Consider the following 17,374-nt stretch of genomic DNA (forward strand, 5'->3'; position numbering starts at 1 on the left):
TGCTTTTCTGGATTTTGACACCACATAGGATGTTGAACAAGCTGATCAATTAGTGGCCAGGCACCCAATTAAGGATGAAGCAGGCAGAATCATCTGACTCTTCTGCCTGCCTAAGAGCCCCTGGCCTACATTTACTATGTGAGCAGCTGCTCTTTATTGCTACTTATCTCCATATCATAAAGCTCAGCCCCCATCTTCAACCTTGTCCTCCCTTGCTTCCAGAAGCAAGATCACAGCCACTTGGATCCTTGCTATGCACCCTGTAGGGTTACTCTCTTCAAGTGTTCCAGTGCCTACAGATTTACCTCTGTGTTACCTTTGCACACTACAGACTACAGTGTGCCACAACCCAAGCTGTTCAAGGCTTGCAAGTACCCATTCAGGTCCTGGCACCTGTTCAAAAGTCAATACCAGCATGCATTGGTCCAAGAGGTTAAAAGTCCTGTCAGTAGGTTTATGGGAGATGGTCATTTGGCAGCTTCACAATCTGAGAATCAGTTTGAATCTGCCCGACAGTATCTTCTAGTGACCTTATCGTATCCTTAATGCTCTTGACTTCTGAAGTTACTTAACAATCAATGTTACTATTACGGCTACTGTTACACATTATCTTCTTTCTGAGATATCTCTCGGCTAATTTTATGGCTGTTTTTGTATTCCTTAATTGCAATGCAATATCCTCATGCGAATTAAGTGCCTTAAGGATGTAGAATGCCTTCTGTCCTGGGAAAAAGTAACTTAGTAACTTGTATCAGAATGATGGGGATAAAACAGGTGATGTGAAAAGCGACAAAACCTCGGATGAAGAAAATTCTTAGACATTGATAGGATGAAGAAATTGCAGAGGTAAAAGGGTAGACAAAATCACAGAGAGACTTTTAATAGGAAAGGAGGTGACTCTTGAATGCGTAGAAGCAAGAAGATGGTGAGCACAGTATAAAAGAAGCTAGACTAGAACTTTGGAAGTATCGAGTCGTCAGGATAAATGGAGGCTGGTGTCTCTTTTTGTGTTCATTTCAACTGCAAAATTGTGAAAGAGCCAGAACAAGTAATACTCGTACCACTGCCAAATAAAAATTACTGTGAAATGTTATTATGCCGTGACAAATTAGCTGGGGGTGACAAATTTTACTGTCTTCTCCATCCATACTGTGCAGCAGTGAGACTGCAGAAGAGCTAGCTGTCCTGATTAGCGAAGGAGCTTCATAAAATTTTATGTTGTTATTTTTTTTTCCAGAACAAGATGTTCATTTACAGAGGAAAGGAGTACGAGCGACGTGAAGACTTTGAAGCAAGGCTATTCACTATATTTCCTAATGCAGAAAAAATGAAGACAACATCTCCTCCAAATGATGACATAAAAAATTCTTCTGGACAGTGTATCCTTAGAATGTGCTGCAATGTGTATCTTTGGGCAGGGAAGGGTTGCTTTCCTGAGCAAAATAATTTAATAGAAATGCACAAATGAAGAAAATATGAGTGTGCATGCCAGTTGTGATTTTGGAAAATTTTTGCTAGCCTTATTTCATGTATTGGATCCAAAGCACTTCTTGTACATATTTATTTCATACGGTGAAATTATTATCGCTAGTACAACAACCAGTAATAAATTGTTGCCAACAGTATTTCACTCTAATTTGTGCGAAATTCAAAATGCGCTTTATAGCCATAGTCCAAATTTAAAAGGACAAACTCGATAATTGTTCAGCTGGGTGGTTATTGAAGTTAAATTTTCATGTTAAGTGTGTGTTACTGAAGTCCTCATGACAACACTAGGCATTATGTTCACGTGGCATTGCCACAAACATCAGAATATAACCACGTATTTAATGCCTTGCATTTTCTTCTAATTATAAAACTCCTTAAATTTGCTGAAATGAAAATTGTCAGGAAGGATTTTGAGGTAGATTGCCAAAAAGTAGCTTTGTTTAAAACCAAACTTTGTTTATTTCAATTTTCTTTGATATATGTCTTCAAATTTGGTTAGCATAGCTCCTAATTAGTGGTTTTCCACCTGTAGTGTTTATAGTCTAGTAGGAGCTTTGGCAAAATGATATAATATTGTGGTCACAGTCTAATTGCCTGTACATAGAGAAAGATTGAAGAAATATTTATTCCTAAACAGTGTTCCATAAAGGTACCATTTTTTCCTTATGTAAATCAAGTACTTGATACATTTAGTGCAATGCACATTGACAATAATACAGGTGAACCTCTTTTTTTGACATCTTGTGAGGAATCAGCATCTATATTTGCCTGAGATTTGGGATTTAGGATTTTATTGCTATTCTTACAGTATATAAAACGTACAATTTTTACCAATGTAAGTACCTATTTGCTGTTTAATATCATCCTTAGTTTTCAATACTGCAAATGAAATCTTCATATATTTTAATAAAGTAGCTGTAATGAAAAGGACAAAAACTGGATTTTCAAGAAGAATTGGATGATTGCTTTAGAATTACAAAATTTTGAAGTGAAACAGCAACTAGCACTTGCATAAAGCTTTTAACATACAAATAAGTTATCCCAAGATGCTTCATGGAGTTGTCATCAACCAAAATGGATGGTGGGCCAAATATGGTGAGATATTAGGAGAGGTCAGATGTAGGTCATAAGGAGGAGTGGGCGGTCAGTGAGTTTAAGGCGATAATTCCAAACAATGGCCAGATGTGTGTAATTATGGCTGCTCATGGTGGGTTGGATAAAGTTCGAGGGTGCTTAATGTGATTCAGCTATATCTGATGGTTAAACTTAGTGGTAATTGAGATACACTGAAGTAAATTCTTTAACAAACACCTGTAGACATTCAGTGTTTCACAGTACAAACCATACGTGAACTCCCACCAAAGTTGAAGAACAAGACTGTCTCGGAACAAATATTGAGGTAATATCTTCTACCTACCTTGCTTTATTTATACATATATCAAGATTCATATGGACAAGAAAAGCCCTTTGTCCCATCATAATTCATCAAACGTAAACAGCCCTTTAAATCCCCTTGCTGCCACTATATTGTTCGTTAAATGCTTTCATAGTTCTTTACTCACCATCCTCCCAAAAAGTTCATTTGTGGTGTTTATCAATTTCTGTATGAAGAATTTTGTAATATTATTCCTTAAGTTACCTTTTATTCTGAACCTGTATCCTTTATCATAATATCATGATTTAATTTGATGCAGTATTTTAGATTGACCTTTTCCATATCATTTACCATCTTGCATACGCTGCCTATATGAGATCATTTTTGAGATGCATTCTCTTCAGGATGAAAAGTCTGCTTTTCTGTATTTATATTTACAATATTTCATATTTTATCAAAATTCAGACATCTTCCACTTGGGATCAACCTTGTTTGTGGCTCTTCTCAGCACTGTCTCCAGTATTTGAAATCTCCATTTGTTTCTTGGCAACTGGATCTAGGCAAAGTACTCGAGCTGCAATCTGAGCAGAGCAATGCATTGTTTGATTACGACATCTTCTGACTTGTATTCTGCTGTTAAAAAAAAAGTGGAAAAAAAAACTGCAGGATATTTGGAACTAAAGCAGAGATTTCTGGAAACCGTGAGAAGGTTAGCCGTGATCTGTGGAGAGAATAAATTAATTAACTGGTTTTAAAACAAGGAATCCACACCCAAGGGGTTAATTTATCTGTTCTATCCACCGGTATTGCCTAATTGCTGAGGATTTCCAGCATTTTCTGTTGTTGTATTTTCTACTATTTTTTAGCTTTGTAGTTGCTGCTATATTAAATGTTGAGTCCAATAGGGTGCACAGCATTACATTAAGTATGCGTGTTGCTTTTCATATCCTTCTTACCTGCTATATTTCACACTTGTCTCCATTCGGTTTCATAATGCCATTGTCACTGCGCTGAGCTAGGAACACTGCCCCTTCCCATCTGATCTGACCCACTCTTTCTACCCCCCCCCCTCCTTTTCTCTGGTCTGCCCGCTCCCCCCTCCAACATGTCCCTCCCCTAATCCCTCTAACCACACAGATTTACCATGGCTAATCTACCTAACCTATACATCTTGGGACTCTAAGGGGCAATTTAGGAACATAGGAATTAGGAGCGAGAGTAGGCAATTCAGCCCTTCATTCTATATGATCATGGCTGATCTCCATCTCATCCTAACTCCACTTCCCTGCCTTTTCCCCATAGCCCTTTATCCCACTTTTGATCAAATATTTATCTATCCCTTTCTTAAATCCATTCACCGTAGTGGGTCGGACCTCAAACACTGACGAGACAGAGTACAGGAATGAGATAGAGAATCTGGTGAACTGGTGTGGCAACAATAATCTCTCCCTCAATGTCAACAAAACGAAGGAGATTGTCATTGACTTCAGGAAGCATAAAGGAGAACATGCCCCTGTCTACATCAATGGGGACGAAGTAGAAAGGGTCAAGAGCTTCAAGTTTTTAGTTGTCCAGATCACCAACTACCTGTCCTGGTCCCCCCATGCCGACACTATAGTTAAGAAAGCCCACCAACGCCTCTACTTTCTCAGAAGACTAAGGAAATTTGGCATGTCAGCTATAACTCTCAGCAACTTTTACAGATGCACCGTAGAAAGCATTCTTTCTGGTTGTATCAAAGCTCTGCCCAAGACCGCAAGAAACTACAAAAGGTCGTGAATGTAGCCCAATCCATCACGCAAACCAGCCTCCCATCCATTGACTCTGTCTACACTTCCCGCTGCCTCGGCAAAGCAGTCAGCATAATTAAGGAGCCCACACACCCCGGACATTCTCTCTTCCACCTTCTTCCTTCGGGGAAAAGATACAAAAGTCTGAGGTCACATAGCAACCGACTCAAGAACAGCTTCCTCCTTGCTGCTGTCAGACTTTTGAATGGACTTACCTTGTATTAAGTTGATCTTTCTCTACACCCTAGCTATGGCTGTAACACTACATTCTGCACTCTCTCGTTTACTTCTCTATAAACGGTATGTTTTGTCTGTATAGCGTGCAAGAAACAATACTTTTCACTGTATGTTAATACATGTGACAAGTCAAATCAAAAATCATTGATTCTGCATCCACGACACTCTGGGATAGTGAGTTCCATTGATTCACAACCCTCTGAGAAGTAGCTTCTCCTTATCTCTGTCTTGAACCTTCCCCCTCTTACTCTACAACTATGATCTCTTGTCCTAGACTGTTCTAGAAGGGGGAACAATTGATTAACATTTCTTTATCAAATCCACTGAGCATTTTATATACCTCAATCAAATCCCCCCTTCATTCTTCTGTACTCCAGCGAGTACAAACCCTAGATACTCAGCTGCCCCTTCAAACCTGGAGTCAATCTAGTGAATCTCTTCTGAACCACCTCCAGTTCCACCACATCATTCCTCAAAGAAGGTGACCAGAACTGAACACAGTTCTCCAAGTGTGATCTCACCAATGCTTTATAGAGTTGTAACAACACTTCTCTACTTTTATGCTCTAGATCCTTTGCAATAAATGCCAGCATTCTATTTGCCTTCCTTAGAACATTCTACACCTGTATACCCACTTTTATGAGACTCATGCACAAGGACACCCAGATCCCTCTGCACCGACACCTTTAGAATCTGTTTCCCATTTAAATAGTAATTTGCCTTTTTATTTTTCCGGCCAAAATGGATAATCTCCCATTTATCCACATTAAACTCCATCTGCCAGATTCTGGCCCATTCCTCCAGCCTGTCAATATCCATTTGTAAACTTTTCATCTCCTCATTTTTGTGTCATCAGCAAATTTCGCTATGTTACACTCTGTCCCTGCTTGTAGATCATTGATATAGATTGTAAATAGTTGTGGTCCGAGAACTGAACCTTGGGGGAATCCAAGCCAATACTCTATCCTAACCCCTTGGGATCTAACCTCCTGGATCAGTCTCTTGTGTGGCACCTTATCAAATGCCTTCTGGAAGTCCAGATAGATCACATCCATAGGAGTGACCATGGCCAATCAACCAAACCTGCACATCCTTGGACTGTGGGAGGAAACCAGAGTGCCCAGAGGAAACCCATGCAGACACAGGGAGAATGTGCAAACTCCACACAGACAGTGACCCAAGCCCAGAATTAACCCCGCGTCCATGACTCTGGCACAGTGGTTAGCACTGTTGCGTCACAATGTGCCGCTGAATGGTGCAGTACAGGATACCATTCAGACTAATGAGTTTTAGCTCCTTTGAAGAAGATTCCTGGTAGTCCCTATTTCCAGCTCTTTTCCCATATCCTCGTAATTTATTTCTGCTTCTAGTATTTATTCTTGTTTTGAAACTACTATTGAATCTGTTTTACCACCATATCAGGCAAGTAAGCTGTAATCCATGAAGGACCATAGACGTCTCTTTCCATTAGGGAGAAACAATTGGATATGTAGCTTTAGGGGCACCACTCTCCATAAAGCATGGGGCAAGGCAAGGAGGTAGATCTCAAAGAAACTAACACAGCCATGAAAGGGATTAAACCTCTGCTGTTGGCATCAATCTGCACCACACTCAAGCCATCAGCCGGCTAAACTAGCCCACATTCATATCAGGCAGTGCATTCCAAATGCTAACCACTCCTTACATAAAAAACTTTTTTCATGTGACTTTTGGTTTTTTCATCAATCATTTTAATTCTGCCTTCTGCTAACCAGCCTTTCTGTTGGAAACAGTTTCGCTTTATTTACTTGATCTAAACGCTTCTTGATTTTAAACGTCTTCCCTGCTCTAAGTAGAAAAATCCCAGATTCTCCAATCTGTGTAACCAATACCTTATCCTTGTAAACTGTTATGACGACCATGAAGGCCATGGGGAATCATCAATAGATCAACGCGTGGGCTTCATTAAGTACAAGCTGCCTTGTTGAGCAGAGGCTCCCCAAAGGGAAGCTGTCAGTGGGGTTTTTAAGCCTGTAACTTTACCTGGACCAGTGCTGTAGGTGCAGAGATGAAGATTACTTGACTAAACTATGGGAGTGGCCTTTTCCTATGGTGCACAATAAAGGGTGTCAGTGATGGGAAACTGGCATTTGGCTGAATTACTACAGAAACTTTTCCCTCTGGAGCTGAGTGATATAGTATTAGATACACATTGGGGGTTATTTTGGCAAAAGGGTGATTGCACCAGTTAGGCACACCTGTTTGAAAATGTGGATTTAGTACACAATTCTTGGTGCAAGTTGCTGATTACCATAATCTAAATTTGACAGGAAGTACATGTGTCATGTTTCAGCATGGCTCAGGAAAGAGGGTGCACAAATCCTCAGATGGGAAACTAGATAGCCTTTTGGAAAGGATCCAGAGAAGGAGAAATGTACTGTACTGTCACGGGGGAAGGAGTCCGACTCCCCTTCATCATCCTCATGTACCTTTCTCCTGCAGAAGCTAGCGATGTTCTGCCTTGCTTCATGTCCACCTCAATGTAGAGGTCATGGCTCTTCCAACATTGTGGAGTGTGTCAGATGTCACTGTCTCTCAGACCATAACCAAATAAGATTACAAACAATTTGTGTCTATATCACGGAAGTGATTTGAAACTGCAACGTCATTTCTGGGTTTAGATGATGTTTGGTTTGTGGCATCTTCTATCACCAGCTGCTTGCTGTCAGTGCCTTATAGATTGCTGCTGTATAGTTCTTTGCAGCTATACGTTGTATGCCTGAGCAGATTTGTTCATGAATAAAATCCACAGCAAGGAATAAGTTATGTTTTAAAGTTTGTATTCCAGCATGTTTCAATGTCAGAGGGTTATGAATATTAAATATCTCTAAGAAAATTCAGTTGTATTCAGTCAACTGTTATCACTTTTGAACATCATTTCTTTATCATAGGAATGGTCTGAGAGCTTTTATCAAAATACTCAGTAGGTTTAGCTTTGGCCAATCCTGTTTTAACTTATAATTGTTTTACTGTTACATTTTTTGTGATGTTTTCTTTTACAGTTTTTACGCAGTGAATGAGGTGCAGCGGTTCCAGTATTCAAGGCCAATCAGGAAAGGAGAGAAAGACCCAGACAATGAATTTGCTGTAATATATTATATTTGTATTCCATGTTTGTCGCAATTATAAATTTTATTTTTCAGTAAGTTCTTATTTGGTAGAGGTAGGCATAAATTGAATAGGCTTATAAAAATCACTTCTATTAATAATTTGCTATTTGGCAATCTAAAGCATTGGATTCCTATTTAATATTTGCATTAATTAAAGGAGAGAGCATTGTAATGGGAGAGGGCTGGAAAATACTTTTGTGGTCTATTTAGTTGGTCCCAAAGATAAAAAAAAATTCTCAGACTCTCAATCCTTAAGCAGTCTGTTTAATTATCTTAAAGTACTAATACATCTTAGTCTATTCAACTTTCCTCTTAGATTTAAATTTGTGCTCTCATTTATAGGCGGGAATCTTACCACTGTTCACACCAGCAGGATTTTTCCATCCCACTGCAATGAAAGGAGATTTGGCTGGCGGCCAAATTCTCTGACCTTGCTGCAGTGGGAGTGTGACGTGAACGGTGGTAAGATCACGTTCATAGAGTTTGTGTTTATATCAACTAATTTTTATAACTTACTTCATCCACACCTTTCAAAACCTTGATACTTCGATAAAACTATGTATGCATGATTTAAACCAGTGGTTCCCAAACTTTTTTCACTGGGCCGCACGTTCGGGATAAAAATTTGCCCGCGCCACACCGAACTTTTTATTGATAAGAAATACATTCAAAAACAAAAAAAACCAACTCCTAGCAGTGCTTGATTCATAACATAGAACACAACTACTTTATAATATGATCATGGGACATCCAGAAAGTATAAAACAATGCTTGTTTAAACCATGTTTAAATGTTTCTTTGATTGTCCTTGAATCTTCCCGCCACACTTGCCATCCTCTCTCGCCGCACCAGTGTGGCGCGCCGCACCCTTTGGGAGCCACTGATTTAAACTATAGTTTGATCCCTGTGGCATTTCACTAATCACCAGTCATTGCTCATCAGCACCTTCCCTTCTAATGCAGCTTCATGTATCTTTTGCTTCCTCTAATTAAGCTAATTTCTGATCTGGTCAGGCAACTTGCCGCAATCCATGTGATATTTAAAAATATGAAATATTTTAAAAGTATGAAAGATATAAAACAAAAAGGACAAAAATGTCTGGAGTTAAAAGAAAACAACTATTGTGCAAAAATGTCCTATTGCTACAGTGTAATGTAGTTAGACCACAACAATGCTAATTTTTCAATGTGTGTTCAATAACAAGGTACACTTGAAAGCTGATAGGGAAATATGTTGCAATTATTTGCTATTTTAATTTAATTCTAATTCATCATCCAACAGAACATGATTCTCTGTGAAGTCTCAAATCGTTCTCCATAGCATTATGACCATCTGTGCGCTTCATTGTTTGACTAATCATCGGTTCATTAGTTTGTATGATCACCTAATGGCAAAAGATTTTTAATTTTAAAAACGTGGATGGATGCTAAAAGATTACAGGGCGCAGTTTATTATTGTGAATCTAATCACTCAAGCTTCTCCCATCTTCAATAATCTAAGCTCTCAGTTGGGTTGTAATACAACTTAATTTATCCATTACAATATTTGTGTAACTGTTCAGGGGTTAAGAAAAGTTGTTCACCGCAGATTTTAAATCAGATTGAACAGCAAATGCTTTGCTTACTTATAAATGACCACATTGCCTGATTTGCTACTGTTTGGAAAAAGGAGAGGATAGAATTTCAACAAACCTGACACTACAGAAACTGATATAATTATAAAGGCGCTTCAGTTCTTTCGCACCCATACAAACAGGAGTCAAATATATTTTTTTGAACTGTGTCATAGATGAGTGTAGTTTTGTGCAGATTAAATTTAATTGTGTGATTCTTGGTGGTTTTATTTTCCAAAGCTAAGCTAATTGCTTTAAATTGTTTCCATAGAATATGTGGATTGAAAGGACCACTTACGTGACAGCATACAAATTGCCTGGCATTCTAAGATGGTTTGAAGTGAAATCTGTCTCGATGGTAAGCATGACCCAGAAAGTCCATGATCAGCCACCTACTAAATGCACCATGCAGATAAAATTAATGTAGTTCGTCTATTTAGACTTTATAAACCGTTTGGTCAATGGGTACTTGTGTTTTTGTTTGCGGCAAACTGAAACGCAATGTTGGAAACTTTTACATAAGATTGCATTATTTATAGATTTATATGGAGCAATAGTTAGTAGTTTCGCTAAAGTGATTGTTAATATCTAAAACTAATGTAGCTGGTTCTATAGTTAGATGTAATGCAATTGTGCAGATTCCCTAAATGTTTCAAAACCAATTATGCCCATTCTGGAATATAATTTGCTGTAAGGAGTTCCAGCAGATATTTTTAAATATTGCCAACTAAGGTTTTAAAAGTTTTTTATTTAAATTATTATTTGATCTTGCATATTGCTAAGATATTTGTTTGCAAATTATTTTGACTAACTGATATATAAAGTAATTGGAGATCAATGTAACAATTGTTTGAGTAGAGGAAGGCTGCTCACCTCTCCTCTACAAAACATTGAGGAATGTGACGGCTGGCCTCATCTTTTAGGAACACCCATTAGGGAGCTGCCTGTGACTGCAGGCTCTGCATTTCTGCAGGGACAGCCCTAGTCACTGGAACATATAGCACAGGTGAGGGGTCTGGCAGAGGGGCTGGGGAAGCAATGGACGATGAGGGTGCTGCACTTATGTTGAAACCTTTATCCTCCTCAAGAACCTGGGGTTGGCACTCAGGCAGATAAATAGGGCTGGCTGCTGGAGTACAGTGCATATCCCTTCCCTCCACCGCTGTGCCACCTGCAAAATATCCTGTTTAGGGAATGCAACTCCTCACTTACTCCATGGAGATCAACGCTTATACACTGACAGCCTGCTCCAGACTACTAAGTGAGACCTAAGTCCTTTGCAGAGCTTCACACTGCTTTTGAATGTACTCTGTGTGAGGCTGCATGTATCTCTCCATGAGATTAACCAATCCCTCATAGATGGAGCTCAGACGATCAAGTCCCTGAGACATGTTTGAGCTTGTCACCTCAATGGACTTCTCCATTCAAAGTATGTGATCTCTCATTGCCTCAGGTAACTATAACAGATATCAATACATTTGCTGCTAGTGCTTCAAGTATTGTGTCCAAAATATATATCCTGAGGCCTTACCTCAATGCCTACTGAAACATAATTGTAACTGTTCCTGTCAGAGGGACTGTGCGTAGGATGTCTCATGATTCAGACATCTCTTTAGCCCCAGTGCTCCACCACGTGTCATTAACCCTGAGCACTTGCAGTATCCCTCCAATGGGTTAATACCTGTGTTCATGGAGTTTAGGCTGTAAAGATGTGACAGTGTTTCCTCAGACATCTCTTCATCTTCCTGATGCCCAAGGAATGAACCAGCCTATTGGGGTGGGCAAGCAGTGATGGGATCTGGATGAGACACAAAAGGAAGCAATTAGAGTAAGCCTTGAAGATTGTGAGAGCACTCACAGCTCCAGGCCAATGCCTACAACCATCTTTGATTTATTATTGTCACATGTATTGGGATACAGTGAAAAGTATTGTTTTTTGCGCACTATACAGTCAAAACATACGGATCATACAGTACATAGAGGAGAAGGAAAGGAGAGGGTGCAGAATGTAGTGTTACAGTCATAGCTAGGGTGTAGAGAAAGATCAACTTAATATAAGGTTAGTCCATTCAAAAGTCGGATGGCAGCAGGGAAGAAGCTGTTCTTGAGTCAGTTGGTACGTGATCTCAAACTTTTGTATCTTTTTCCTGATGGAAGTGTAACTCTTAGCAAGCAACCCAGCCTTTGTACTCTCCCTCAGATCAACTTTCCAATCCGCTTCATGCATTATCACCATCATTGACAGCATGTTCCAAAATGTCTCCAACAGAGTCATTGGCCCGTGCTATGGGCGATTCACCATCTCCGACATTGAGCTTGAAGGTCACTCTTGCAACCTCCATTGCTAGCTCCTCAATTGCCCTCAGCCACATTGTGGCACTATTCTCCCAGTCTAGACCACCTCTTTGGCATTGTAAGCCTGCTTCTCCTGAAAGTCCAAAACACACAGACCCGTAACTTCCCCCACGTCAGATTTGGAGAGTGCCCAAAGATGATCTGGGGAATCCTCCTTGGAAGTTTTGAGGTAAGGCTTTGTGCGACAATTGTCTAGAAACACTAACTTCCCCTGGACAATTGCACTACACTAGAAACCATTCAACAAAGCGATTTACATCGCTACCTTCGGATGTATCTGCCAATTTTACACCAATAGTCTCTGCCTCATGGAGTAGACCTGGGCCCTGGCATCCCAGGGGTGGACTCGACAACCCCCCTCAACAACCTCAGGCAGACCTGAACCCCCACCACCACACCCAGCCAGAGTAGTTTTGGAAAGGATTATTTGGATTAAGCTGAAGAACATTAAAGAAAGCAAGCATAAAGCACAATAGCAAGCTACATACTGCATAACTTCAAGTTGAAATGTAATACAATGAATAACCTTTAAATGTAGCCAGCATTTGTGAGATCTCGGTCTTTTTGAAGTACATTAATAAGGATTAGTAACGACAGTTATACAGTTCATTTTCTTATCCTGTTCAAATCTATTGATTGAAACCTTTGGAAACTGTGATGTTGAGAAATGTGTGCATAAATTCTTTCCACAAAAATATTCACAATTGCATTGGAAAAATATTGAAAAGGCAGGGAGATGTTTAAGATGTTTAATCTTTGAGGTTGCTCATTATATACTGGAATCAAATCCTAGACATAGCAGTATTTCACATTGGCATCTTAACAATTTCTCCTGCTGATCTTACATGATCACAGTTTGGAGCAAAAACAAAACAGTGAATAGTTCCACGACAAAATGCCAGTAACTATTAATAGTACTGTCAGTGTGAATAAATTTGAGTACAAATTATTTAGTTCGCCTCAGCCTTTTTCTCCCCTTGTTGCTTCTGGATGTTGGTGATTGGAAGGGTGAAGTTTTGCCACCTGTGCACCATTATGTTCTAAAATTTCCTCTATGTTTGAAATGGGTAACCTGTTAATGTTGCCATTGTTTTGTTTGCTGTGTTTACCTGAAATTGCCTTTGGTGGATCTCATCAGATCATTTCACCTGCAAGAGCAGCTATTCATGGAGCAACATTTGCCATTATAAGGCCGAGTGATCCCACAGTCTATTGATCTATATTTACATTTTGAACAGGACGGGTTTGAAAAAAAGCTTTGATGTGTTTTTTTTTTAAGTAGTCAATTTCTGTTGCATTTAAGAGGAGGTGACCAAGCAATGTTCTTGAATTTAAAATTTAACATCAGTATCTCCCTTATAGGAGGTGTTCATACATTAGGAATTACATTGACATAATTTTGCTGTTGAATCCTTTGCAAGAAGGCATCATTTTGTTTTGTCTGCTAGTTTTGCAAGCCATCTGTGAACACTTCAACTGAGTTTTGCAAGTAGGATACGAGACTTGCTATCATCGGGTTCTCAGTATTTTTGAAATTTGGCATGTGGGAATCTGACCATCTGTCCAACCATAACAAGTAACTTCTTGCATCTATAACTTAAATGATTATGTTTACCAGGCTCTTAAATATTAATGATATTGTGCTTTTATGTATATCCTATAAATTCTATGAATATTAATTTAATTGAGCTGTTACACTTTCATGTTGTAATTGGAAATCAAGAAACGGCAGATTTTTTTATTCATCCATGGGATGTGAGCATTGCTGGCAAGAGCATTCATTGCTCATCCCTAACTGCTCATGAGAACATGCCTCCAAAAGTCTGCCCATGATGCATACTGAGTGAGTAGCTAAAGGGGAGAAATGGGCGTGGAGAGGGCATGGGGGTTGATGTGGCATGAGGATCTGAATGCCTGGCATTCATCATTAAAACTGGGCCCATATCCCAGTAAAGAGCAGTAGGTGTTCCAGCCTGCCAGCCTTGTCATCCACCTTCCTCCATTGCTGCTTCGGGCCTACCCCTGCCTCTCTGACACAAAAATATGGTGGCAGGCGCCCTTTTAAAGGAGACTATATCATATTCCTTTACATCTATTTGCACAATTAATTCATTCATTTTATTTCAAATGCTCTGAGCATTCAGGTGCTAAACTTTAAGGCTAGTCCTTTTAAAGTTCCTTGTCCCATTCCTACATTTTTTTTTACTGTGTCCTTATCGGATTCTGGCCCTTGATTTCTTTGCCTATCACTTTTCTTATTCTGCTTGCTGTCTTTTTCTCTTGTTCTTGATTCCCCTTGCTCTTAATCCTTATATCGGGTCCCATCTTCCCCCACCCCACCATTTTTTCAGCCACATATTCATCCCATATATCTCGCTGTTTCTACTCTGAGTAGCATGTGGCACTGGTAGTAATCCTGAGGGAACCACCTTTGAGGTCCTAATTTTCAACTTGCTTCCTTGTTTCCTATATTTTGCTTTTAGGACCTCATCCTTTTTAACCTATGTCATTTGTACCAATTTGTACTTTGACAACTGACTCCCCCAACAACCCTCCCCCCTTCAGAATGTCCTACAACCGCTCTGAGACATCCTTGACTCTAGCACCAGGGAGGCAACATATCCTGGAGTATCTTTTACAGCCACAGAAACATCTATCTTCCCGCCTCTGTGTGGATTTTCTCCAGGTGCTCCGGTTCCCTCCCACGGTCCAAAGATGCGCAGGTTAGGTTGATTGGCCATGCTAAATTGCCCCCTAGTGCCCCAAGATATACAGGATAATGGTGTAAATACATGGGATTACAGGCTAAACCCTGGCTAAGAGTCGGTACAGGCCCGATGGGCTGAACGGCCTCCTTCTGCACTGTAGGGATTCTGTGACTTGAGTGTGACACCTAACAAAACTGAAGTCCATGGGAATTGGGGAAAACTCTCCATGTATTGGAGTTATACCTGACACAAATGAAGATAGTTGTGGTTGTTGGAGGTCAATCATCTCAATCTCAGGACATCTGCAGACGCTTCTCAGGGTAGTGTCCAGGGCCCAGGTATCTTCAGCTGCTTCTCCAGTGACCATTCCTCCATCAGAAAGCCAGAACTGGGGGCGTTTGCTGCGTGGGTTTCCTCCAGATGCTCTGGTTTCCTCCCCAGTCCAAAGATATGCGGGTTAGGTTGATTGGCCATGCTAAATTGCCCCTTAGTTCAGGGGGACTAGCAGGGTAAATACGTGGGGCTGGGTGGGATTGTGGTCGGTGCAGACTCGATGGGCCAAATGGCCTCCTTCTGCACTGTAGGGATTCTATGATGCAGTACCATTCACAAATCTTCAGATACTATAATAGAAACAGAAATTTCTGGATAAACTCAGCAGTTCTGGCAGCTTCTGGAGTCCTATTTTTCTCTCCAAGGACGGACATGTGGGCATCCTCTAATACTTGTAGCAGTCCGTGCACATATGCCGCAAGACCTGACCTGGACAACACACCATCCTGACTTGGAATTATATTGCTGTTTCTTCACCGTTACTAGATGAAAACCCTGGAAGCCCCTTCTCAATAACACTGTAGGTGTACCTAGTTCAAATGGACTGCAGCGCTTCAAGAAGATGCCTCACCACCAGCTCTCAAGAGCAATTAGATATGGATTACAAGTGCTGGCTTATTTACAATATACACCAACAAGTTAGATAAAGGGACCAACTGCATTATGGCCAGATTTGCTGATGATAGAAAAATAGTTAGGAAAGTAAGTTGTGAGGGGGATACAAAGAGTCAGTAAAGTTGACCACTTTGGCAGGAAACAAGAAAAGTAGAATGGACTTCAGGGTGCTGCAGTACAGAGGGATCTGCATATCTTTGTACATGAATCACAAAACTTTAGCATGCAGGTACAGCAAGTAATTAGGAAGGAAAATAGAATATTAGTCTTTATTACAAGGGGAATGCAGTATAAAAGCAGGAAAGTTTTGCTGCAACTGGACAGGGCATTGGCAAGACCACACCGGGAGCACTCTGTAATTTTAGTTTCCTTACTTGAGGAAGGATAAACTTGTATTGGAGGCAATTCAGAGAAGATTCACTTGGCTAACTCCTGGGATGAAAGGATTGTCTCATAGGAAATGTTGAGCTGGTTGGACTATGCTAATTGGAGTTTTGAAGAGTGATAGGTGATAGAAACATAGAAGATTCTTTGGGGAACTAGACAGTATAGATGCTGAGAGGCCTTTCTCTCTCTTTCAAAAACTGTTGAGGCTCAGTAGAACCGGTAGATTTTTGTTAGGCAATGGTATGTTATGGGTTACGGAATCAAAGCACATAGATGAATTAAGATAAAGATCAGATATGACTTCACTGGATGGTGGAACAAGCTTGATGGGCTACTTAAGTTCCTATGATTTAACAGTTGATGAGATGACCAAAGGAATATTATAAATACTCTCCGATGAGGTTGAAGGTACTGCTGCACAGTAAAGGGCAAAAGAATTATTTCATATCCCCAAAAATACAATCAATACTTTAATTCTTGACTTCTCTTTACTAAACAGAAAACCTTTTGAATTATTTTGCTGCTATCATTTATTCAGTCCACTGACTGCTGACATCAATCAATAAGAGATGAAGCTTAAATCAGCCATGTATTGATGTTTCAGCTCAGAGGTATATGCAAGCTTTTACAATGATAAGCATTCTATTTACGCATTTGGTTTTCTTTGGTGAATTTCCTTTGGGCTATCGCCTGAACTAATAACTATGCAATAAAGCATCTAAAAGAATTTCCTTAAGGTGCCTTTGATCTGTTCACCTTTTAATTCATCAAAAGCTTTTCCAACCAGAGAGTTCCTCCTTTGTTGCAGTATTTTATGAGTACCAGTTAACAAGCAAAATAATATTTACTCAGACAATTGGAAAATCTTCCATCAACCAAGCATAGAGCAGGGATTTACGGGTGCCAGTGTTTCCCCTCTCGCCATAAAACTCTTCCCCCTCTGTCAGGCTGAACAACAGCCATTTAAAATTAGCTTGAGATGGGCCTTGCAACACCATCTGGGGAGGAAGTCACAATACCAAGAGCTGCCAGCCAATCTGAACAAAAGCTGTCTGGTCCCAGCAGCACTATTGGGAGTGATGGCCACTGCGGGGACGACATCCACTCTTTAAAGAATAGGAAGCATGGACTGGATCTTTGTGGGGGGGGGAATTAGCGATGGGGACGGGTTAGGACGCCTCAGGGATAGGGGGTGGTCTGGAAAGCGTAATGGGGATGGTGCCAGGGTGCACAAGTGGAGGGGATACCCAGTGGGGGCAGAATTTGGGGGCAGCAGGGGAACCGATGCCTCCTGTTGGCAAAGATGGGAAGGAGGCACTTCCCCT

General features: G+C 40.3%; 1 protein-coding gene across 4 annotated transcripts in view; it reads left to right on the top strand.

Moving 5' to 3' along the window:
* Nucleotides 1-17,374, top strand: part of dock1 (dedicator of cytokinesis 1) — a 617,564-nt gene that overhangs the window by 544,606 nt on the left and 55,584 nt on the right. For all 4 annotated transcript variants that reach the window (XM_078223434.1, XM_078223435.1, XM_078223436.1 and 1 more), the window contains 4 exons: nucleotides 1,238-1,379; nucleotides 2,806-2,887; nucleotides 7,932-8,016; nucleotides 9,923-10,009. In XM_078223434.1, the coding sequence (XP_078079560.1) occupies nucleotides 1,238-1,379; nucleotides 2,806-2,887; nucleotides 7,932-8,016; nucleotides 9,923-10,009 (396 nt within the window). The remainder of the gene's footprint in view (nucleotides 1-1,237; nucleotides 1,380-2,805; nucleotides 2,888-7,931; nucleotides 8,017-9,922; nucleotides 10,010-17,374) is intronic.

This window comes from Mustelus asterias, chromosome 11 (genome assembly GCF_964213995.1).
Source record: "Mustelus asterias chromosome 11, sMusAst1.hap1.1, whole genome shotgun sequence".
Lineage (NCBI taxonomy): Eukaryota > Metazoa > Chordata > Chondrichthyes > Carcharhiniformes > Triakidae > Mustelus > Mustelus asterias.